The sequence below is a fragment of the Mixophyes fleayi genome, chromosome 4 (genome assembly GCF_038048845.1).
Source record: "Mixophyes fleayi isolate aMixFle1 chromosome 4, aMixFle1.hap1, whole genome shotgun sequence".
NCBI classification, from domain to species: domain Eukaryota; kingdom Metazoa; phylum Chordata; class Amphibia; order Anura; family Limnodynastidae; genus Mixophyes; species Mixophyes fleayi.
Window position 1 is genome coordinate 185,650,057 of NC_134405.1, and position 26,851 is coordinate 185,676,907.

Consider the following 26,851-nt stretch of genomic DNA (forward strand, 5'->3'; position numbering starts at 1 on the left):
TCTACATACTAATTTACACAAGGTTCCACATTTATATACTTCACATAAAAATTGTAGAAAAAAAATAATATATATATATATATATATATATATATATATCTAATATATATAAGCCTAGCGGCGTGTGTTAGTGTGTGTGTGTGGAAAAATTGACCTGAAATTTGGTATACTGACATTATTTGACAAAAAAAATATAATAGTGAAGTCAGTTAACTTCCATCACCCCCCCTTCCCCCCGTGGGAGGGGTAGTAAAGGCTAAATTTACCAGTTGAGGGCTCAAACTCTTGACCATGTGGGTATTTATTTACCAGAGCCTGTGTTTGGTCATGGACAATTGTATGTCGCATTTTCACGAGTACGGAGAAGCAGTGATATGAAAGTGCAGGTTATGAATACTGCCCTTCAAGGAAGACTGATTGAGCACAGCGATAAGGTGTTTAGCAGAAAGGTTGTGTATCGGGAGGTTTTAGAACAGTAAGACGATGGACATTAAGGATGTGGCGATGAAGATGAAGGATGAGGTGATGGAGAAGAATGATGAGGTGGTGACATGTGGACAAAACCACGTTAAAAAAGGGCGCTTACGTCGGGAAGTAACGCTCTTCCCCTGAGGAGGACTGGTCTAGCCCCAAATGCATGACAAGAACCTTTTTAACACTTTAAGTAGCTTGATTTGACTAGAATGCATGAGTATCATGCACGGGTTAACTTGTGTGTATATATAAATATATATATATATATATATATATATATATACATATATATAAAATCACTTAGCAACAAGCACTAAAAAATTATAAATAAACTAATGCGTAAATTTTTTCGTTACTGTAATAATTACCATCCATTGTATACAACAATGTAGGGCCAAAAATAAAATAGATATTTGTACATAAATGTTCTTTCTGAAAAGAGCAAATCCATATTCAACTGCTAGAACATTAAGTATATTATAGAATTGTATAAAATATTCAGTATTGATACTAGTAATAACTGAGTAGATAGTTTGTAAACAGAAATATCAGTTGATTTTTTTCTGTAATGCAAATAGTTTTTTTTACATTTTGAAACAGTCATTTATATGGCATTTACAATTTAAGAAGTGCTTTTACAGAGAATATTGAAAGAGAATATTTAATCATTTATATCAGTCCCTGCCCCAGTGGAGCTTACAATCTAGCACACGGTCACACTCACTCACTCAAGTTAATTTTGTCATAAGCCAATTAACCCACAAGTATGTTTTTGGAGCGTGGGAAGAAAACGGAGCACCCGGATAAAACCCACGCAAACACGGGGAGAACATACAAACTCCTCACAGATATAGCCCTGCTCAGAATCAAACCCATGCCTCCAGTGCTCTGAGTCAGCAATGCCATTAGTTGAACTAATGTGCATACATATTGAACTAATAAGAATGACTGTTTTTCAGTATAGTGAGAACTAAAAAAAAGGGGAAAGATACTAAATGGTTACATGGAAATCCATTAAAATGGTTTAAAAATGATCTTGCTCATCTGGGTTCTCTGGGTTCTGTTCTTCCAATTCCTTTTACCAACCTTTCCTCGCTTTGGTTTAACAATTAGTATTATTATCTTACTATTATTACATAAACAATCAAACAAACAAGTACATAATATTTAAGAAGGTAAATAGTCTCACCAACGCTAACAATTAGGGGCTTACTTAGAGTTGGGTGCAAAGTATAAGATATGCTAAGTATAATACGCATTTTACCTCGGCACCAGTCCACAAAAACTGAGTCACATCTTGTGCTTAGGGCTGCTTGCGGCACCTTACGATGGAAGAGGCAGGAAGAGGGGAGTGTGTGAATGCATTTCGGAGCAAATGCGACCTATTTAAACTGAGACTCAGACATACATGTGTCTGTCAGGAGACAGGAGACTTGTGGATGCTCGACCACTGGTGTAAGTTACAATCTGATAATGATGATGAGCAGCCTAGATGAGTCTGGCACAACATACCTGTGTAAGATGTGTCTTCTTTCCAATGCAATTTATGTCTTTGCTTTAGAACTCTACATGATGCCCTTAAGTGTCACAAATACTGGGGACACTAGGCTTTGTATATTTAACAGGTACTATTCTATATTTTGTTGCTGGTTAATACTGCACCACACATGACTGTTGTCCATAGAGATGATAAATATTCAGCAGTGGCAGTCCTATACATAACCTGACCACTTACTGTTTGGTTTGTAGTGTATTGACCAGTCATTGTTTTGGCATTTAAATACTGAGATCATTTTGATGCAACATTGATTAGGACTGTGAATTAATTAGTTTTGGAGTATTATTGCCTAGGACTATTTAAATTTGTGAAATGTATAATTAGGGTCATACTCTCTATTGGGTTTGAACTCACCTCAAGCCAGGCGCTGCACTTACTACCGAAGACAAAAAAAAAAAGCTGAAGCAGTGAATGTACCTACCCAACAAGGGTGGCACATGATTAAATGTGAGGCCATCACATGACGCTTACAACCAGGTAGGTGTCAGATTCCCTGGGTAAGAATGCTCATTACTTCAGTTTTTCCTACCCATTGACAATAAAGCTTGAAATGATAACTCAATGTTTTTTTGATTTTATTAAAAATTGCAATAATATGCGTTGAATTATATAACTGATGTTTTGAGAAAAAAACATTTAGTAATAATTATTTAATTCACTTGGGGTTATTGAAGCATAAAAATAAGTGGAGAAAACACAGCAGTGTATACCTGTATTGATGAGGCTCATTAGGCTAAGGAAATAGAAACAATGTGCAATCAATTACTTATATTTAATCAACAAGTTGTGCTATGTCCTTCCATCCAGCATACTCTGCTTCATGGTTTCACCTGAGAAGTGGGTGGCAGGTATACACCAAACAGCAGGAGAGGAGGCATTAAAAGGAATACAATTGATGAATGCATTTTACTGAATAGTGCAACCCTACATCTACAGTCTATACAGCGTAGCAGCCATTAAAATCATCACCCCACACTGGGGTTCCACTGTGTTTACCCATAAACATAGTGCTGCTAACACCTATGCTATCCCACAGTCACACTACACAAATGAACACTGAACTATAAAACTAGATAAGAAACTTTTTATTTTATTAGATAAATGCACACTCTTTGTTATATAAATTATATCCTCTGTGCAAATCCAGATAAAAGAAAGATGTCATGCAAGGTAATAAAAACTGGATACATTACTTTAAAAGCATGCAAAAATTACAACATGCCTCAAAGTATATGAATTTCGCAAGAGATGTATGTGTCAGATGCTGAGCACTTCATGGCTGAAAATACCTAATCTATTGACTATTGTTCCGTGGAACATAAAGGTCATCTTGCCCTTCGCTCACAGAGGAGTAATAACTGATGTACTTGTTTTTTTTTTTTGTAAAATAACAAGGCTCTTTGGTGGCATTTGATTTAATTTATTATACTCCCTTACCTGAGTAAACAAATGAGCACATTCCCAAAGAATAAAAATGACACTCATTAGCACTCTATTTGGATGACTAATGTTGGCATATAGGACTAGTAAAATGTTTACTGATAAGAGATCATGCAATGCATTGAGAAAGACCATTTACCAACTACTATATATCAAGGTTGTATTTTACATATTTGGAGGCAAAAAATCAACTCACAAATCAGATATCAGGTGTTTTCTTGAATATGTGATTGATAATTCACTTGCTGATTGATACTTAATACACTCTATAGCATGTACCAAACATACATCATACAGTTCTTCCATTACCGTGAACGTAGTGGCTTTTTTCTATTTTCTTAATACCTCTCCTGGGGGTATATTTACTAAACAGCCAGTTTGAAAAAGTGGAGATGTTGCCTATAACAACCAGTCAGACTCTAGCTGTCATTTTAAATAATGTGCTAAATAAATTATATCTAGTATCTGATTGGTTGCTATAGGCAACATCTCCACTTTTTCAAACCCACAGTTTAGTAAATATACCCATAAGTGTTAGTATGGGAAGTTGCAATAACAGTCCCAATACAATATCATTCATTTTCAGACTGTACACACACCCCTGTTACAATCACAAAGTATTAATAATGGAGAAAAAAGAACAAAGCTTTAACAAGTCAACAATCTCATTGCTGTGTGTAATAAAAGGAAAACTGTAACTAAAGTGATATCTTAATAATTGAGCAACGCTGGTGCAGATTGTAAAGAATAATACCCCATTCATACTGCACCAAAATCCCGGGTTTTTGCCGGGGCGAGCTCAAACGACCCGGGTCTTGGTGCAGTATGAATGGTACAAGTCCAAAATCCCGGGTCTAAAAACCCGGGTCTTCAACCCGGGATTTATCGAGGGGTAATTCCCGGGTCGGACCCGGGTCGCCTGCACTATGAATGGTGCAACCCGGGTTTTTCAACCCGGGTTGCACAGAAAACATGCTGATTGGCTGTCTGCCTGTCTCTGGAGGATGATGTCATCGTTGGAGGCCCGTGGAACATTGTAGAAGCTTTTTAGGAGAGATAGTGGATGGTGGTCTCAAGCTAAAGCTGAAGCAGAAGCGTTTTTTTAGTGAGAAAATTGCTTTTAATAGTTTACAAAAATAGTGTTTATTTATAGCAATTATGACACACTGGATGGAGGAAGAGGTGCGTGAGCTCCTGAATGTCAGAGGGGAGGAAGAAATTGGAAGGCAAGCGACTGGGACTGTGTACTACAACATTGCCAAAATACTTACACAACGTGGCATAAAGAGGACACAGCAACAAGTCCTGAACAAATTGAAGTCCCTGAAGAAGCAGTACACTAAAGTCCATGACCACAACAGGCGCAAAAGTGGCGCTGAAAGAATGGACTGGCCCTTTTATGACCAGTGCAATATGGTCTTTGGACATTCTCCTCTGACAAATCCAATTGCACTGTCATCTTCTAGCAATGTGGATGCGGCTATACCAACACCACCAGAGAGCACACAGACAAGCGAGACCGCAACGATAATAATAGAAGATTCTATTGAAGACACCCCAGAACTGGAGTGCTCTGCCACAACAGATGACACCAACATGTCTTGGGAGGAATTGAACGATTCACAGCCATTCCCTGCTGCGCAAGTCGTTACAGAGACTTCGCAAGAAACGCAGCCAGAACCAGTGCCGGTGTCAAAGACTACGCCAGGTCCCAGTTTACGCTCCAACAGTAAGTATCTTTAATAATCTCACATAATAACCAACCATATATACATACATTTATATCTACATAATTGGTAAAAAAAAGAACTGTATAAACAAAAGTCCCAAAAACAGAGAACTATATTAACCGAAATGCAAGCCAAATACCAAAAAATATATCTACGTAACTTTAAAAAAATAAAAAAATGTTTGAACATAACTGTAAAAAAAAGAGAAGTATATCAACATAAATGCAAACCAAACACCAATGTTTCTACATAACTTTAAAAAGAGAACTATATCAACAAAAAGCCCAAAAGACAAATATAATACACTCCAAAGTATTAAAACATTAACACGCATATGTTGCAGTGCAAAACTACTGGGCAAGAGGGAGGAGGCCTCAAGCACATATCAGCTTACAACACTGCTTTTTTGTTCTGCCGTATTATTTATTCTAATGTAAGTTTTACTGTGTTTTTTTCTACGTACAGTTTACAACGTTCCTAAAAAACGCAAAAGGCCCAACAAAATGGACCAAGCAACTAAAACAATGACAACTGTCATGATGGATCAACTGCGTGAGATGGACAGCACCATGAGGGAACACGAGAATACACAACTGCAGCGTTTCATGGACAATGAGCGGGAACTGCAGGACTCTTTCCTCATGCAAATCATGAACATGCAGGAACGCGTGTTACGCGAAAATCGTGAGTGTATTATGGGATTCATGGACAGACTCCTCTCACGGATGCAGGCACCTCCTTCAAGTCCTTATTATTATGACGGACATTATTATTATTATTATTATTAATATTTATTTATAAGGCGCTACAAGGCATCCGCAGCGCCGTACAGAGACAAACAAAATCACAATACAATGGGAGACAGCACAGTACAGTAAACACAGCAACTCAGTACGCTCAATGCACAGCTAGAGAGGGCGGGGAAAGGGGAGGGAGGATCCGAAAACGACGGGGCCCAAGAAGGGGGGCGCGGAAGACAGGGAGACCCCCAGGGGGGAGGAGGAGGGAGCGAAAGTGGACGTGGGGTGGAGGACCTTTCAGGAGGAGGGCTAAGTAGCTGGAGAGCAGAGTTAGAAGTGGTGGAAACAGGAGGAGAGATGGCCCTGCTCAGAGGAGCGTACAATCTAAGGGGAGGGGTGGACAGACAGAGAGACGCAGGGGAGAGAGGGAGAGTAGGGGGACAGAGGCAGAAGATAAGGTAGGAAGTTAAGTGGGAGACAGAAAGGCTTTAAGAAAAAGGTGGGTTTTTAGGGCCCGTTTGAAGCTGGACAGATTAGGGGAAGTTCTGATGGAGGGAGGGAGCTTGTTCCAGTGGAGGGGGGCAGCGCGGGCGAAGTCTTGGATACGCGCGTGGGAGGAGGTTATAAGGGGGGAAGAGAGGCGACGGTCAGAGGCAGAACGGAGAGGGCGGGATGGAGCATGAATAGAGAGGAGGGTGGAAATGTAGGGCGCAGTGGAGTTGGCGAGGGCCTTGTAGGTGAGTGTGAGGAGCTTAAAGAGGATTCTGAAGGGGAATGGGAGCCAGTGAAGGGCTAGGTAGAGGGGGGAGACAAAAGAGGAGCGGCGAGAGAGGAAAATAAGCCTAGCTGCAGCGTTAAGGACGGATCGAAGGGGATCGAGATGAGAGTGGGGGAGGCCAGTGAGGAGGAGGTTGCAGTAGTCCAGGCGGGAGATGGTCAGAGAGTGGATAAGGCATTTGGTGGCATCTTGGGAGAGGAAGGGCCGGATGCGAGCGATGTTGCGCAGCTGGAAGCGGCAGGATTTAGCAAGAGAGAGGATGTGGGGGCCAAAGGAGAGAGAGGAGTCGAGGATGACACCAAGGCAGCGAAGTTGGGGGACAGGCGAGATAGAGGTATTGTCGACAGTGATGGAGAGGTCAGAAGGGGATGGGGTATGAGAGGGAGGAAAAACTATGAGCTCAGTTTTGGCAAGGTTAAGTTTGAGGAATCGAGAGGACATCCAGGAGGAGATGGCAGAGAGGCAGGCGGACACCCTAGAGAGGAGGGAGGTAGAGAGATCAGGAGAGGAGAGGTATAGTTGAGTGTCGTCAGCGTAAAGGTGGTAGCTGAAGCCAAAGGAGCTGATGAGTTCACCCAGGGAGGAGGTGTATAGAGAGAAGAGTAAGGGTCCCAGAATTATCCATTATTATTATTACATTATCCTATGTACCAGCGGGGGCAACCCATGTTAGGCAACAATAACCCTCCAAACCCGGTACAGAATACACAACATGCTCAACCTATGGGTAACCCCAACATAGAATACCCAACGGGTTTTCCACTCCAAACCACTCCACCACCAGAAATGCCACAATATAGGCAATTGTAATAATCATGTTTTATGGTCAAATGTTTCACAGTTAATTGTTATCATGTATGTTACGTGTGATCTGGAATCACACCGTTAGCTTCTCATATATATATATATATATATATATATATATATATATATAACGTGAAAAGCAAATTTGCACTTACTGTTTGGGCACATTTGTGTCTTCGGTTTACTACTTATGTATATATTTTATTTTTTTCTACATGCAAGTAAGCACTTTTATATTGTGTCATTTTATATTTTTTTGTGAAGAGACATATGAGGAAATATGTACAAAACAAAATACAATATGTGAAATAAACATATACTTTTTATTTTTACATTTGTGTGGTACATTCAAACAAGTGAGGACAAATTGGCAGTGAGGGTGGTCCTAATAAGTTCAGCAGAGGTATTGGTGCGCTCTCCTTCAAAAGTACTGGAGTCCACTGACAGCACTGGCATTTCAGATTCCTGCACATTCCACTCAGGTAGAAATTGCTCTTTTTGAATTTCACAAATGTTATGTAAAATACAGCAAGCAGCACAAGCTTGGTGTCAATGTCAATGCGCTTCAATAGACAGCGCCAACGTCCTTTCAAGCGCCCAAAAGCATTTTCCACCACCATCCGAGCAGAGCTGAGGGTATGTGTAAACCGGATCTGTTCCTGAGACAGGTGATGTTGCTGAGTGAACCCCTTCATCAGCCAGCGCCTCAAAGGGTAAGCAGCATCCCCAATGATGTGTACCGGTATCTCCACACCATCAACAAACGTAGATTTCTGTAAATAAAAACATGCAGTTTCACGTCACCATGTTAAAAATATTGGTCAAATAACGCTGTACACTTGGTACTATATGGTGAAAATGCAATTTGCAAGTGGTACATCTGTATATAAAAAGGGGCAGTAAATACATACAATATTGATAGCAAACAATAGTATATAAGCTTCAATTACAAAAACATCATACAACATTACACCTATATTTACCTCTCTAGGGAACAGCCAGCCATCTTGTCTTTCCTCAGCAATTTGGTAAAGGTCCGAATTTGCTAGAACTCTGGCGTCATGGGAACGTCCAGGCCACCCGATGAAAACATCTGTGAAACTAACATAAAAAAAAACATATATAAATATGTTTTACAATACGCATTACACATGGCACAGTCACATAAAAAAACCCATAAAAAATGCTTACCAATAGTTGTGGTCAACCACAGCCTGCAGAATGATGGAATGCCAGCCTTTGCGGTTGTAGTAATCCGCATGGTTGTCTGTGGGGGCAATGATGGGGATGTGTGTCCCGTCTATGGCTCCAGCACACTGTGGAAACCCACGCTTCAGGAATCCTGCAATTGTATCATCCAGGCGCTGACCTTGCGGTAAGGAGATGAAGCGATGATACAGGGCTTCCAGCAATGCCGCGGTGACTTCATGCACTAGAGTGCACACCGTGAATATCCCCACTCCAAACAAGCAGGAGATTGTCCGGTATTCTCCAGGGGTAGCATAATAGAAAGGCGCCTACATGGGGGAATAGGTTTCCCAAAGTTAGTGGCCTTCCTGGAAAGTGCTGGGGTAATAAGGTCCAGCACATAGTTAAATGTCCCACGTGACATTCTGAAGTGTTGCATCCACTGCTGTTCCTCAAACAGCAGTAGACCAGAAAGCTTCTCCGTGGCTACGCTCTCTGGCACGCATGGTTCGGTTACTGGCAGCACTGAATCTCAAAATTGAGGCAATGCTGGCCCTGAGAAACGCTCTCCTCCTGCACATATACAGACACCGAGTTTTCTTCTGTTGTGCCATAAACTTCGCCTTCCTCCTCCTGAACTGGGACTGTGCTAGAGTGCACAGTGTCAGCAGCTGCAGCAAACTCTCATTTGCTGCATAAAACAGCAAAAAAATACTAGCAAACATGAACTCTGGGCTACACAAAAGTGAGTCGTCGGCCATGATGAAAAGTAATGTGGTAAACAATCACCACCCACTTTTGCATCATCTTTATGCGTCAACAAACCAGTCACCTTTCAATGACATCACCGTTTTTCAGCCAATGAAAACTGCTCTGGTGATGACTCCCACAAATTGCCAGGGCACAGACTTGTGCAGTATGAATGGGGTCAACCCGGGAAATTCCCGGGTCCGAGGTGCAGTATGAATGGTGTTTCTGAGCTGGGACGCTCCGAGACCCTGCAAAAACCCGGCTTCAAAAACCCGGGATATTGCAGGGGCGGCAGTATGAAAGTGGTATAAGTCAACCTTTGTGGACTTTCACTAAGAAGAAGAGGCAGGACTAATGTAGAGGATTGAATTGATTCCTTTCCTCCTAATGAAATGGGTCTTCAAATCCAAGTAAATTAGGTATACTCTGCTACTTCTAGTTTTATGTAGCAAGAACATCCATACAAATATTCAATAAGTTAAATTAATGCCATTTTCATTATATTGTCCAATTAACATAACTTACAGAAGGTCATAGGGAGCTGTCACTGTAAAACTGTCAGTAAAGATTGATCTATATTGCAATTAGGGAAATGACCTGCTAACAGCAAAAATGCAGTATAAAAATAATAAGTCATGTTGCATTATTGAGGATTTACACACAGCAAATAATATAAACTGTTTTATGAGCAGATTAGGGACATTTAATTAATAACAGTAAATATTTGAACACAGCACACAAATCTTGTATACCAGGGGGTAAATGTATCAAGCTGAGAGTTTTTTGGCGGGTTTGAAAAACCAATCAAATTCTAGCTATCATTTATTTAGTGCATTCTACAAAATGACAGCTGGAATCTGATTGATTGCTATAGGCAACACCTCCACTTTTCAAACCCGCTAGAAAACTCTTAGCTTGATACATTTATCCCCAGATTTGCAGTGACTGTGGAAGATATTTTATAGCTGTAAAGATTTATTTTAAAAAACATAAGACTTAATTTACATCCTGTGAATGTGTTATTGTTGCTTGGTCTTGTTATAGAATATAGAACATTTGTACAGTTACCTTCAGTAACTTAGATTTAAATACAAATTTAAACAGATAGAAAAAAATTAAATGGAAAATGTATCCTTTCTAAATTATAGTTAAGAAAATATTTGATAAAAGTGACGAGTGATAACTACCAAACTACCCTAGGCAGAGGGATGGGTTCAGGATAAAGTAGAGCCAAGGGTGTAGAAAGATTCCGTTTTATGTTTGTGCACATGTATACCAGGAAGTGTTTCTGAAGGGAGTCGGAGAGTCCCATTGTCGCTGCCAGGGGAAATGCTAAACGTGGGCAGTGTTAGTTCCCTGGGCCACAAGTTGCTGCCATAGGCAGCAATCACGGGATATTTAAACACTGTTTCAGATGGTAGTCACAATGCAGATCATCGGAAAGCTGCACCAATGTCACTTCCAGGTCAGACAGTGCATGTATTGGCAGGGGATGCGTACAGGAGGCCTGTTTGTGTACAGCAGCCAGCAGTGCACACAGCCAAAGACTATGGAGTCAGAACCTGCCCCAAAAAGGCTAAAGAGCACCGAACCTAGATAAGCCCCTAGTCAGGGGTGCTATTTTGCTATCTCAAGTTAGTTACTATTTTTCTTCTGTTCTTAGTACCCTTTCAGAGCCTGTAGGAGGAAAGAAGAGGAGTCAAGTTTACAGTCATGTTGTAGAGCATGTGAAGGAACTAGCTAAGGACTATAAAGAAGCTGTATGTGGAGATTTTATTCCTCAATTTAGTAAATTCTGTGCAACCTCTTGAGAAGTTTAAAGTATTGGTGGATTGGATGATAAAATCTTTTATGCCATTTCAAGGTTTAAAGAAGAGTATCCTCTACTCTATGCTCATTAGATGTGATACAAGTGTAATTTCTTATCAAGTGGAAATATCTACAGTGTCTTGAGCACATAGAATTTGGACTGATACTCTGCTAAGGAAGTCCATGATATAGGTAATAAGGATTGCTTACTCAGAAATATTAATGTTACGAAGAAAGGGGTTGATTTCTTTTGTGAAGCATCTTTAGATTTAGTTACACTTTCTGCCAGGAGCGTGGCATCTACAGTGGTAGCTAGAAGAGTCCTTTTGGCTGCAGTCTTGACTGGCAGACCCGCAGTCCAAGAATAAATCAGATAACCCTTCTCTTTGAGGGTATTATACTTTTTGGTGATAAGCTCGACTTGATGATTCAGAAAATCACAAGAGGTAAATACCCTGGACTGTATGGGAGTAATACTTTGAAACAGTCCTATCTTCCCTTCAGGTATAAAGAAGGAGGACATCTGAAAAATTCCTCATGACAGGGGGTTGACGCAATCTCTAGAGAATCTGTTGGGTGACAGGATCTTGAATTGCTTGGAAACTCACCACTCAGGTTAGCTGGGTATGGGACATTATCAACACAGGCTACAAAATAGAAATTTGAGACATACCTAGGAAGGATATTTTTATAAATCCCAGAGTCCAGCTTAATAAGTAAATCAATAAAATTGTTTATTTGTATTACAAATATTGTAATAAAGAGACATGCAGTGTAGGGTCACACTGTCATAGTGGGAACCAGCCTTACCCTGGTCAGCACAGGTCTTAATTCCCATGGGAATTATATCCCTTGTACTTTATCTAGGCCTAATTATTTGCACCATTTAAGAAATACATAAACTGGTTAGTACATTAACAATATGTGTACATGAGCAGATTTTACTCATTTAATCCCAAAATGTCTTTTTTTATGGTTAGTTGCTGCCAATTTAGTTTTTTTATGAACTGTGTACCTGGACGTTTTCCTGACTATGTAACGTCACATATTCCATGACGAATGGAAGATGCCTGTGCAAACACACCCTAAAAGGATTTGGCAGTATTGGATGTCTGCACAAATTGGATTAAGTTTTTTTTAGCTATGTCATTTTCCAATATTGCTGCTTGTTATGATACAGCAACAGTGTTATTGTAATAACACAACTGTATCATTAGTGCATACAATACTAAGGACACTAACGACAAAGCATATTGCAAAATACAGCGGAAAATGAAATGAGACTATTTGAATCACAAAAGAAATCTAATATCAAGACCAAATACTAGTTTTAGAACAATCCAATTCATTGTAAGTTTATGGCTTTGACATAGTGCTTCTACCCCTCATCCAAGATCTGTGCTAACGATAGACTCTGTGGGCCTGATGCTGAGTTGGACGTACGTCCGTTTGCATAAAAAGCAATTGCGTAACATTTGTACTGCGCCTGCCCACAAAACAAGGCGCACGCATGTGCAGAAATTCAGATTTGCTTGCATCTGACACTTGCGCCTGCTAGTGACTGGAGAGGTGGGAAGGAAGAGGGAATTAGCGGTCTAACATAAATCAGGTACAGTAAGGATGGGTTCACGTACTTGCAAACAGATGCAGATCCACACAGAGAAGCAAACATGTGTGTCTGTAGCCATGTCACTTGTGGATACCTGAGAGCAGGTGCAAATACGCTGATGATGATGATGACAACACTAGCTAGCCGCTTCTGATTGGCTGATTGCGGATTCACATCTTTTAGCAAAAAAATTTTTAATTCATACAAGAGAACGAGTTATATCTGCTGTATTCAAGAGCAAATGCATATCTCACTATCAAACCCAAAAAGTTTTTTTACAAAGTGGATGTAAACTGTCTGATTTATACCTGATGCAAACCTGGCACAAAAGCTACTGGTGCAGAGCTGCATGCATCTTGCCATTTGTCCTACTTTGCATATTCATGCAAATTGCGCTTATTTTGTGAACACATTTTCTGTGGTCTCTTTACACAAATGCGTTCAAACTCAGCATCAGTCCCGGTATGTAGAGGGTTTAGACAGGGCCTGCTGTGTTCAAAGTGTATTGAGGACACACCATTATTTTAGTTATCTGCTGTACTGTGACTGATGAATCAGATTAATGCTTAAGTTTTATTGTGCAGCATTCAAAATACAAAACACAATCCATTCATACTACAAAGCAAAAAATTAGCAGATAGACCAGGAACAGCGCACAGGGGAACCAGCAAACAAAGTCAAACAAGGCAGGAACGGTACACAGAGGATCCAGCAGCAGTACACACTCGCAGTGAGAGGGGCACCCAGAGGATACAGGAGTCAAAGTTGCACAGACACTGAGTAAGTGTCAGTGCCGAGTTTATATAGAAAGAAAATTCAAACAGTCCTCCCCGGCAGCCGAGTCATGGGAACCGCTAACCGGAAGTGGAACAGGTAAGAGTGTTACAAGACTGTATGTACCACATAACAAATGTCTTAGTAGTTTAGTCTAGGTAGCTCTTGGGACACTCAGCTCCAATCATAACATGTTTACTGAAAATGTGTACAGTCTTCCCCCTGCCATATCGTATTTGCTATGCCTTCCCACATTCCTTATCTCTGTAAAACTATTGGCCTCATAACATACCTCCCAACTGTCCCGATTTCAGCAGAACAGTCCAAAATTTAGGACACTATTCCGCTATCCCGCCCAGGGACTTGTTTGTCCTGTGTGTGGGAATGTTGAGGGATGTGAGGTAGCTATTAGGCAGCCTAGCGTTTCACAGCGCTAGGCAGCCCTCTGGGGCCCCCCATCGAGATATGACCACACCCCCATCATGTTGTTGCCACTTCCCCTGTCCCGCTGCTGGGGATTTACATGTTAGAAAGTATGTCATAATTCATTATGTCTTACACCATTGGGATCAGGTATGGTAGAAAGGAATAAATGTATCAAACCAGTTATTGAAATGCATTAATAAGAAACAAAATGAGAAATGAGTGATGAAACAAATAGCAGTAAGCACTCCACTAGAATTCAGCCTGTGTGACCACAAATCTGTACATGGCAATGCGATTGTTTTGTTTTTTAACTACTCTCCTTCAATAAATATTGCTTTACAAAGCCCATTGAATATGAAAAGTGAGAAATACAACCGATATACAGAATACTCTATTCAATTGTACTTTTCAGATAATCAGAACTACAAATATGGATATTTCAAGTGACAGGAGAATCGAGGGACAAATCTGGAAGTTGGAAACTACAATATTACTTAAATCAACACTCTTATTACAGTCCATACATCAAGAAGTGAGTTTCTTGGCACATTGTATCTGATAACAAATGCTTATTCCACTTGAAGAATGTTCTTTCTGTGCCAGGTTTACTCCCAGTTATGTTTTGAACATTTCCAAAATAAAATCGTCCCAAATCAAAGTGGAGATCGGTACTGGTTTCTGTTAACTCATTTTCTGCCTGTAATGTAACCTAATACAGGTGACGGTTCAAAGGATCCATTCATCAATAAACACTGATGAATATACCTTATCAAATGCTTGGCTAGGAGACGTACTAAATTTATTACCAGTAAAGAAAGGCATAAGTTGTAAATTGCAGCTCTCTGTGTAACAGTTTAAAAACAAAAGATGAGGCAGCATATTGTATCATATGCTTAGTCAAGAGTAAAGTATACTGCTGAGATCAATACTGAACACTGACATTCCAAATAGCAAAGTGTAATAAAAAGAAGTAATGTGTAGTTCATAGGTACTGACCTTTAAATACTTGAACACAACATGGGCTGATTCATCAAGAAACGCTAATTTGTGCTATTTTTAAAACGGACAAAAATTGCATGTACGTACTCCCGTATGCAAGTACAAGCGTATATGAAGAAACGTTTCCATTTGACTATAGGTAAAAGTATGATCTGGTTATATGCCTCTTGCCGTATGCATATGTGCAATATAAAGTATCATCAGAAGGCACAGGAAAAAAAATTCAATACATTAATTATTTGTCAATACTATAATCATTAATAAGAAATACTTTTAATATAAAATTATATTACTGCCCTTGAAATCCTAGGCTGTCGGAAGTGACATTTGCGGTCAAATTTAAATTGCATGCACTTGTGTTCACTGGTGTATATTCTGTATCTGAGTATGGCAGAGCAATTTCACACAAAATACGGCACCTAACGGGACATTCCTTAATTAATCAGGCCCAACAGTGACGAAAAGTGATATTCAATGCTCCTTACTGAGGAACCTGCAGGCCCGGCGCTCCCATTAGGCAACCTTAGGCAGTTGCCTAGGGCGCGGGGACCTGCAGGGTGCCGCTGACTAGATTTTCTAATCTAGTCAGCGGTTCAGCGGCACGAGAGAGATGCACACCTGACGTCAGTGATCGTGTGATAGTCTGTCCAGCGGCGCCTCTGAGGTATCACACTGTCTGTCACTGATAGACAGTGTGAATAAAGTTATTCCCCCCTCCTCTCCCCTCTCAGCATGCATTGCGAGGAGCAGCTAGAGGAAGAAAAGGTAAGTAAAATCTATTTTTTTTTTATTTAGTGTGTTAGGGGTTCGGGGGGTGCGGGCGGCGGCAAAATTTTGCCTAGGGCGCCGAGAACCCTAGCACCGCCCCTGGGAACCTGATAGTTGTATTAAAAGGTTCATGTCATTGCTTAATAACGCATTATATGACAACTGAAGCAGAACCCACTCAGGGTATGTATTAACAAAAATATACTCATGGTGTTTACCTATATTTTATTGAACTATGGCATGAACTATTAAGAACAGTAAGCAAAAGAGTTTAATCAGTGAGGCAGACAGATAAGTGAATAGATTGCTGATACTTTCATAAAATTCTGAGAGAAAAATGAAAATGTGGCTAAAGCTCCATTGTTTAAAACATACTTTAACTGATATGTATTATCAATGATGATTATTATTATTATTACAACATCAAACAAAATACAATAAATCAAATAAAAAGGAGTATTGACATAGAAACAGCAATTGTATAAAACAAAACCCACAAACCTCTTCGAGCTGACAGCTTTTAATGACACTCAGGTATCTGTACTGGTCATAAGAAACTCCAAACACTATGTTCTCCTTGATGGTCCCAGGCATGATCCAGGAGACTTGAGGAGAAAATGATATCCTTCCACTGTGCTTTATTGTCCCTGACGTTGGTACCAATTCTCCCATGATCATCATTAAAAGAGATGTCTGCAATGAAATATACACCATACATACAATTAGCAGTAGTGTCATGACACAATGGGGTAAGGCAACTTTCATTATAAAAAGGGATAAGGCAACATTCATATGTAAAATGTTTTTGCCTATAGCATCACATTACAGCTTCACAGAGCAATTACCTACTTACTATGTATGTATCTTTATTTAGGTATTGGGCCAAGTATTATTATATAAATCAATCAGGGACTAAACTATACTAAAGAAGACATTCAATGTAAGGACAAATCTAGCAATTAATAAAAATAAGACAAATATACTGTAAAAACTCAAGTAATGACATCTATTATGGAGGCTTGTTGGAGTTAAAATTGTGCGGTTTTAGTCCCATCAAAACTGAACTGTACAAAGCAGCTGTCTCTGTATGTCCTTGTGTTACTTCTGTAAGGTGTAGCTAGAAATATACATGATGCATAGTACAGAATTTTCTGTCCCAAGAACAATCTTACTTAAATTCAGTTTCACAACACTGGTTATCAAGAACTTGATTAACAATGACAGGTTTCAGAAAATCTCTGCATTAGCAAAGGAAGCTTAACTAATTTTAGTAATATTATATATTACTAAATATCTTGTAAGTCTTTACGTTGAAGGGGGAAGAATCCCAGTATACCTTTAAAAATATCTTACATGTCTTGGCTTATAATTCTTTTAACTATGTATTCTTTCTTTGTGCCTGTTTGGCAGTTTGACTGACATATGTATTTATCTGTGTGTGTAAATCCTGAATGTCTTGTCGATGTCTCTATCTATGCACATGCCCCAGTGTTTTTCAACAGACAGTACTAAAAGTGTCACAGGCATCTGTGTAGACCAGTCTTGCTAGTGGTGAGGCTGTGTATGGGCACAGTGCATTCCTACACTCTGCCTAGGAGCATAATCAGTAGAAGGGGACGGGGGTACATTTTTACGAAGTGGAGAATTTCGACAGTAATAACACCGACTGTAATATGCCAATGAGTAGCATGCAGAAAATACAGACTTACTATAAAAGCCGCATATAACTGCCGATAGCAGAAAATACAGGCAGTGTGATTCTCGTCACATTGCCTGTAATAAGGGGGCAATGGCAGGACCTGCTGCCAGTGTCCATGGCTATGCATAGTAAAATGTATTTTATGATGACATATATGCACAAATAGTGTGTGCACATGCGTCTATATTTTCATTTTTACGTATTGTCGATTTGCATCTCCACATGCCTGGAGAAGTGGATCAATGACATTTGCTTTTAATTTTATTTAATGTTTATTTTCTATTTGTATTTACTTTTTATAAAAAATTGGACTTTTGGCATTATTAATAACTGTCAAGACAATATTCTCTCTTGTTTATATGACACCACAATACATTATTATATTTTGTATATAAGGGATATATATTACTGTATGTGCAAACAACCTTCATAATGCCAACAAACTGGAAAGCTGTGTTCATTTTGGACTGGCATGCAAAACATACTGCATGCATATCTAATTTCTTAACATACAGATTGTTCCTGAGGAAATCGGACCTCTGAAAAATATTGGTCACCGCCCACCATCACATCCGCTCCTCTAATTTCCCTTAAAGTTGTCGCCCTCTTCCTTGTTCCCCACGGGCTCTGCCTGGGGATCATCACTGTCCTCAGTTTTTCTCCCCACATCCAGTCCCTTGCCCAATCCTGTCACCTCCACCATCTCAAAATTGCCAAGATATGCCCTTTCCTCTCTCTTGATGCTACCAAGACCATCATCCATGCTCTTGTCATCTACTGCTTGATTATTGCAATCTTCTCTACTCTGGCTTGCCTGACAAACTTTGCCCCCTGAAATCTATCATCATCATCATCATCACCATTTATTTATATAGTGCCACTTATTCCGCAGCGCTGTACAAAGAACTCATTCACATCAGTCCCTGTCCCATTGGAGCTTACAGTCTAAATTCCCTAACATACACACAATGACAGAGAGAGATCCTCTAGGGTCAATTTTGATAGCAGCCAATTAATCTACTAGTATGTTTTTGGCGTGTGGGAGGAAACCGGAGCACCCGGAGGAAAAACACGCAAACGCGGGGAGAACATACAAACTCCACACAGATAAGGCCATGGTCGGGAAGTGAACTTATGACCCCAGCGCTGTGAGGTAGAAGTGCTAACCATTTGGCCACCGTGCTGCGGATTGCGGCATTGCAACTAATCTTCCTCTCCTGACGTTCCACTTCCACTGTGCCTCTCTGCAACTCCCTCCATTCATTGGCTTCCCATTCCCTCCAGAATACAATTCAAGTTGTTTACCCTCACTTATAAAGCCCTTTTTAACGCCTCCCCATCCTACATCTCAAATGAGTTGCTGCACATGTGCTTATATAATAGTGCTATAGTAAATAACACACATAATTTTTGGCATTACTCAGGGATTGCTAAGAGGGCATAACTACGGTTAGTTACTTTGTTTTAGGATAAGTGGAAAGGTGGCACTGTGATATGCTGCCAAGTCAAACAGTTTACTTTATATAAATATGCTACCAACACATGCAATCATATAATAACATGTTCAACGGGTATTGGTGAAATTTTGAAAGCACATGTATTTATTTTAATGTATGGTGATGAATATCAATTGTTCATGGGGTTTGAACCTTATGGGTTCATTTTATTGCAAATACCACCTTCATTATCAGCATGCTGGAATTCTAAATTTGGGCTGGCAATCCAACAATGATATATCTTAATAGGACTTAGATAAGAAGCAAAAAAAACTTTAATGAGGGTGCAGCAAAATATTTGTAAAATGCAAGCAGATAGCTTGTTCTGCTGAGTATAGGATGTGGAAATGATGGTGACACAAACCACACTGTACATATTTACTAGTAGGTATAGATAGCACAAAAGCACCATTATAATAAATATAATAACCTTAATACACAATGTTAAAAACCAACCTGATACATAATAGTTTAATTAAAGAAAATGATCATTAAAAAATAAACTCCCATCTTATTTCGTATATTTACTATATCATGTATATATTAACAGTTATTTGTGTAGTGCCAGCATACTCCAGAGTGCTTTACAATTAGGAATAAATATATGTATAAAATGAGACTGGGGTTTAACAGAAAGGGGGAAGACTGCCCTGCTCACAATCTTACAATCTACAGGAAAATAAAAATTTGATAGGTTGAATGTCACCAATTGTATACTGCTCCAGATAGATTGTAATGGAAATTAGTGCTTAGTGGGGCTATATAATCCAATTACACTGCAATGTTGGTTTGGGGGTCAGTAGATTGTTTTGCATGAACTTGGAAGAGGGGTGGTAACATTTAGAATAGACTAGGGAAGGGAGGAGACTTGGGGGTATATTTACTAAACTGCGGGTTTGAAAAAGTGGAGATGTTGCCTATAGCAACCAATCAGATTCTAGTTATTACTTATTTAGTACATTCTTGCAAAAATCTGGATTTAATTAAACAATTAATGTTACATGTTGTGTTTTTAATATACCAAAGGTTAATTCTCTTGGAAAATGAGTGGCACAAGGAAGCAGTCCATTGTGTACAAGGTGAAATAGGTCATGCGGGGAGGTATGTAATACTATGTGAGAAAATCTCTGCACTGTCCTTGTCAGATGTTACTACCTCGCACTTTGACAAACAACTACTCATATTAACTTGTAAAATCATATTCCCAGATAGCACATAAGCAGATAATCGGATGATTGACTACAGGTCACACTTGACAGCAGTTGTAATTCCTTAGTTAATTAGTAGCCAACCTTCATCAAAGCAATGAGTTGAGAAATGCAAGGAAAGGTGTTACATGTATCAGTGTTATGCCAGCCTTATCTTTGCTTTCAGTCTGAGGTCAGCAGGAAGTCAGGGGCTTAAGCACAAGTGTACAGTATAAATCATTTTGGAAATAATTAGCGCAATTTCAGGACGTCATACAAATAAAGGAACATTTTGCACGTAGATACAAATTAATTTGGATGTTTGTGTGAAATTTCTTTCCCTTCTAGTAAAACTTTTTTTTCCCCTAAGTAAATAGACCGTATGTATACTGAACATAAGCGATAGGTTGCCCACAGACAGCAGCTTTTGTATAAATGCAACTTAAAAAAAATGACCTGTGTAAAAAGACCCTAAAACTTCATATGCAATGCTATATATACTATAAATTTGATAAATACCTTCCAAAAAGGGTTTACAGAACAGCCATATAAAGCCAGAAAAATGGAACCAACACGTGGCAGGGCTGTATTGCAATTAGCTATCGAGCCTCCGACTGACGCTCTCTGTCTGAAAGTTTCTCTAGCAATTTGTCTCAATTGAATATTAGTAAACTTTTACTTTCATTATCAGCCACTTCCCCACAGTGAACTTTGCTATACACAATTTGTGAAATTCTACTCTACTGGAAATAAACTGACATTTACTGTAAGCAAGTTGCACTAATTTCATGCTGCTGGGAATTGCTATGCATTCTTTGTAGCCCATGTTCATTCATTCAACTAGACACATACTGAATTCACTGCATGCTACTTGTACTCTACATACTCTGCATTCATTCATGGGATAAATACACACAAAGGGGTCACTATATCATTGGTGGCCAGTGTTCTGTGGTAACCAACATTCTGTATAGAATGTTGTACCGTTAAAAATGAATTATCCTGCTTCTGCCTGGCGAGCCTCTGCGAAAAACCACCTACTCTGCAATAAAGGATAAGATCCCATCTGCGGTATAATGCTGCAACAAAGTGCTGCAGTGACTGTCCAGTTCCTAGTATTTCTATTGCGCATGCGCTGGTAAACGTCCCCATATTCGTACATCAATGCTTAGGTAGGGAGGAGCTGCAGCCTGCTGTGGAGGGATAAAGAGAAGCTCTTGCTTCTCTGATTTTAATCCTCTCTGTCAAGGCTTAATGTTACTAACGCCCTCCTGATATGGCATCAGGTGCTAGAAAAGTCAAGTAAAGCTTTTCGACGTTTAATGAGTTGAGTCCTTTTGCGGATTCCATAAAGGTCTATGGAGATGGTGTTATTCAATGGAAAATAGCTTAAGGCTGGAGAAATCTCTGATTACACTAGGATTAACCCTTCCTTAAATTACATCTTCTGGAGAAAACCAAATTTTTCCCTGGATTTTTGGCTGATCACTGTTTAAAAATAGACCCCAAAGGTGCATATTCAATTCTTTGAAGTCCCCGCGGCGTTAAAACTATTACCGTTTTTACAGTAATAGTAAGCTGGATTTCAGCTCGCGGCTCAGGGAGCTGCAAGCTGAAATCCAGCGAGAAAACTACCGTAATAACGGTTTTTATGCGCACTATTACCGCAATAACGGTTCCGCCTACAATTGAATATGCCCCAAAGAGTCAATTACAAACCGCAAAAAATGCGGAGCCACGCTGCAATTTTATTTGAGCAAATGCACCATAAAAGGGGAATACACTTACGTTTGTGAGTGCACTTGAAAATGTGCAAGTTGGAAACAGTAAAAATATCACTACAGAGTCCACCTTACTAACACCGCAAAGACCACCCTCTTGGTTAATATCAACTTTTACACTTTCAATTACTCATGAGACTGAAGGAACAATGAGACTGTCTTATGTATTATGTTTGATTCTGTCATATGTACACTTTCATTTCAGTATTTATTTCTCTCTGCCTCCCTCTTCCTCACTATCTAGCAGTAAGCAGGGGAATGACTGTGTAATATATGGACTACATTTTTCCTATAAATCACTAATTTACTGTACATTGACTAAAGACAGGAGTACCTGATAAATTAAAAGGAAATTAATTACAAAAAATTACCAAAAATTGCAAATTCATCTATATTTGCTATTTATTGATACCCGACCCAAGGAACCTCAGGTCTACAGCCACAATACCTGATATACAGTAGTATTGAGTGTTACGGTACTAAAGACAATACATGATACAAATAATAAATTCATAAAAGTGATTACCTTTCCAGACCCTGTAGAACCTGCAATTGCCAGCAGCTGTCCCTTATCAAGATTAAAATTGATGTTATAAAGCACAGGGGTAACATGGAGCGAGAAGTTACTGAAGAACAGGTTTGGGTCCTCCTTAGTTGGGTTGCCTCCATTTTCAAGCATGGCTTTTCCAAAAGCTTCTCCAATCCCCTGTATGGATATAGAAATAATGAAGGATACACTGGCCAGTTTCCTCCATGTGGTTTTATAACAGGTATAGGAGGACATGTATAACATGAAGGTAAGAAGAGCTAGGGTAAGAAGGGACATGATTCTATGATCTCATCACCTCAATGCTGGAACACTCAGATAACTGCTTTTATAACAGGTATAGGAGGACATGTATAACATGAAGGTAAGAAGAGCTGGGGTAAGAAGGGACATGTTTCTATGATTTCATCACCACAATTCTGGAACACTCAGATAACTCTGCTTTTTACTCCAGATTTCTTTTTACTTAGCTTTCCTAAAATCACCCAAATTGTTTTGACAGGAGGAGAATTATACTATATACTGACCTCATCCCAGGAAGCCGTAACATTCTCCATGGCCACTTCTGTGGTTGTCAGGTTGTACTCAAGTGACTTATGTTCTTCTTTTTGCAAGAAATCCTGTTGAACATATTCAAGTAGAGTTTAAGCAACAAGTATTTTCCCCACAACAATGCAAATACATGTGCATGCTCTATCATTCTAATAATGTTGTTTATGGCATCCTACTAGCACCACTATTTTGAAGGTATTGTCAATCAGATCCTGAGCTTTCCTGAAGCACCATATTATGCATGGTGAGGTGTGTAATGTACACCAAACAATCCAGAGAGCACTTGCATATAGCATGAAAAATTGATATCAATATCTGTGGCAGAGCATCAAATCTAACCTTAAAACATAAATACAATTTTGAGCAATTGAATTAATGAAATTTGTACCTTTGGAACAAAATGTGCTAACTTTACTAATCTCTTAGTAGAGCAGTGAGGGGCAACATGAAAGAGGTTACGGGTCGCATATATAGACCACCAACTATTAAAGGGGTTGCACAGAGGAAGGAGGGAGAGCACAGTGCACTTGCTCCAACGTGGGTATGCCGTGTGACCTTTCTGCATTGTGCAGAGGATGTCATGTGATGCAGATGTTGGCTGCCTCCATTTTTATAAGATCGACTGGGTGACTGTAAGTGAAGGTTGCCTACCACTGTATACCACAATGATACAAAATGTATTGCCGCTTGAAATGACCATGCCAATGCTAATTGGCGAGCCCTGGTGAAAACCCCTCCTAGACTAACTAAAAACTCATTAACAGACAGCCTAACACTGCCGGCAAAAGGAAAAAGTAACCCCTGTGTGGCTATTGTACGTGTACAGCTAAGGGCACACATGCACATATCGTTGGGACCCGGTGATCGATCCACAACGTCTTCTCCAGCAGCGACGGAGACCTTTGGACTCCATTGAAAAGGAAAGCTAATGCTATCTTAAGAGTTTTTAAGGCATAATAATGCCTACATGGATCATCTTAAGCTAGCATTAATAGCATGGGGTAACGGAGGTTTCAGCTTAAGACATGACAAGAAGGTTGTACGAAGGAGCAGGCATGAGATGTGAGGAGAAGACCCTGGCCATGAGAGTGTACAATCCAGACAATTGTGTGTGCAGTATGCATTCATTTCTCCTATCGTCTTCATTTCTCTCATGACTGAATACTTGGGTGTGACTGTCATTTATGTACTATAGGGGACCTACCCTAGCATGCTATATGTAATCATTTACGTAACGATTAAAGTCCCTCATTCTAAAATGTAATTTATATTTATATAAAATAATTAGAAAGTTCTAGGACTTATTGGAACTACACATATTTGAGATAAAACAGGATTTTTTTTCTGTGTACTTTAGATTTATTTAGAGTAATTCAATTGAATGATACTACATAGAGACTTTCAAACACTAACTTGGTTTATTGAAGAGGACAATTGCCTGTGATTACCTACATATTGTAAATTCTAGTGTATATACTATATAAAATTATATGATGATCTGTCAGGGTATGATAACCTTTATGTATGTATTTATTAATATTAATAAATAGATTTGGGAGTAACTTTTTTAAGTTTAGTAACCCACTAAACTAATGAATTATACGAAAAACACATTAAAAGCTCAATAACTGGCTACTCTAAAATAATATATGAAATAGGATTGTAAAGTAAAACTTGCTGTAGTAAATGTTTTAAATATATGGAGAAAATGGTTTTGTGCTGTGAAATATTTTCATCTGTTTACTTTGAACAATATTTCATTACAGTAAGTGACAATTGAATAAGAAGAAGACCACAAGAAAAATGTTGTACCATATGTAAAATGATGTATAGGCATGCTCTCACAGGACAATAATAAACATAAATGTAGCGCATATACAATAAGTGTATATAAACCAGTATGTGAAGGGCTGGATATCTTATTAATGGGAAAATACTGCGTAAAGCAGACATGTCTGTCTAACGTTCAATGTCTACTCAAAATGGAGGCCTACATGGTGTTACAATAACAGTACTTGCTTACATTTCTTACATTATGGAATTTTTGTTTTGTTTACCTTATTTATATGTTGAATTTTGAAAAAAAAACTTATTTACATGCTAAACCTTTTGTAAACTGGTTTACATGTTGAAATGTATTGAAAATGTTCTTCATACAAACATTAGAAGTTGGTACATTGACTTATATCATTGCTGCCTTAAATACAGATAACGTTATATATATATATATATATATATATATATATATATATATATATATATATATATATATAAATAAATATATAAATATATATATATATATATATATATATATATATATATATATATATATATATTGGCTAACCATTATTGTATAATTTAATATTCTGTATTATTTACCAGATTTTGAATCTCAGTGTTCAGAAAGGTGGATACGGTGTTGGAGATACTCATTAGTATATAAAATGGGCATACCTGTATTTTATTTATAACTCCTATAGAGTCATACCAGGTCTGCACAGCCCAGGGAAACTGGCGTGTAACAGTCATTCTCAGCACAATGGTGAATGATATGGTGGTAAAGATTCTTCGGAGAATAATCCCATTTGTAAGTAAATGGGGAAGTATAGAAAGAAACACGACAAAGAATCCAGAGAAGAAGAAGGCAGAGCTGTTGAAATATCTCACATATGCAGCTTTTCGGGTGAGCTTCAATTCAGTCCTGTGTAAACACAAACAGTTATAAGTGAGTTTCAGACACATACTGGTTATACATTTAGGGCCTGATTCATTAAGGTGAGCAAAACAAACTTATTGTTTGTTTTTTTAAAAACGCACATAAATCGGACATATGCATATCCGGAGCGGATGTAAAATACATCTGTTGATTAATACGGGTCTTGGTTCGCTCTGCTCTTACAGACAATGCACTGCAGGATACATCCAATACACATGTGGAATATAATTTCCCAAAAGAATGCACACAACAACCCCCCCCCACCCCCAAAAAAAAAACCTATTTAATTTATGTAACTTGTTAATAAATAATATAGTCATTAATAACAAAACATTTAAAAAAGTTAGGATATTATGAATGTCTACTGTACAAAAATGCATTTTTACAGTTGCTCCTGAATGCATACACACGGTCTAGCTCTTATATGTAACTGTCATCACTAGCGATCAGCACTTACACCAGATCAGTAGCTGGTGCAAGTGATACATCAGAAAAACAAGTACCTATGAGATGCCCAAAGTTGAATTGGACATTGCTGCGTGCACAGAGCTTGGCATGCCCTTACTGTACATTGATTAAGTAAGCAGACTATCGCTATTGTCATGTCAGGGAAATTCTTGTCGGGTTTTCTGAAGTCGGCGTTTAGTACCCAACACATACACCCTATCCCCTCCCCTTTCTGCCACTGAAATTGTAGGCTATTGTCAGGGACCTTTGTGCTAAAATATGAATTACATGTTGCTGCATTCTCTGGTGTATGGTTCATTTCTGGATGAGCACAGAGGGTGATTTTATGCAAAAGATGGCATCATTGGCATAAACGTGTCTTAATGAATCAGGCGCTTGTTACTTGCTTTCAGTTGCAATTAAAAAAATGTATTTCTAACACAATCCTTAGCATTTCACTTTAAAGTCACACCTTAACTGGCAGAGGTAAATGTTATAGGGTCTAGCTACTAATGCAAATATGGATGAAAGAGGGTCACATTTCCAGTCTTTCCTCCATTTCCACCTCCGCTCTATCAC

General features: G+C 38.9%; 1 protein-coding gene across 2 annotated transcripts in view; it reads right to left on the reverse strand.

Annotated features, from left to right (window-relative positions):
• CFTR (CF transmembrane conductance regulator) overlaps positions 1 to 26,851 on the reverse strand; it is a 140,858-nt gene that overhangs the window by 50,869 nt on the left and 63,138 nt on the right. Inside the window, exons 8-11 of one of the 2 annotated variants that reach the window (XM_075208975.1) lie at positions 25,777 to 25,810; positions 23,085 to 23,177; positions 22,537 to 22,716; positions 16,349 to 16,540 (exon numbers count right to left, since the gene is read on the reverse strand). In XM_075208975.1, the coding sequence (XP_075065076.1) occupies positions 16,349 to 16,540; positions 22,537 to 22,716; positions 23,085 to 23,177; positions 25,777 to 25,810 (499 nt within the window). Of the gene's footprint in view, positions 1 to 16,348; positions 16,541 to 22,536; positions 22,717 to 23,084; positions 23,178 to 25,563; positions 25,811 to 26,851 lie in introns of both variants that reach the window. The other variant, XM_075208974.1, reaches the window with a different exon arrangement.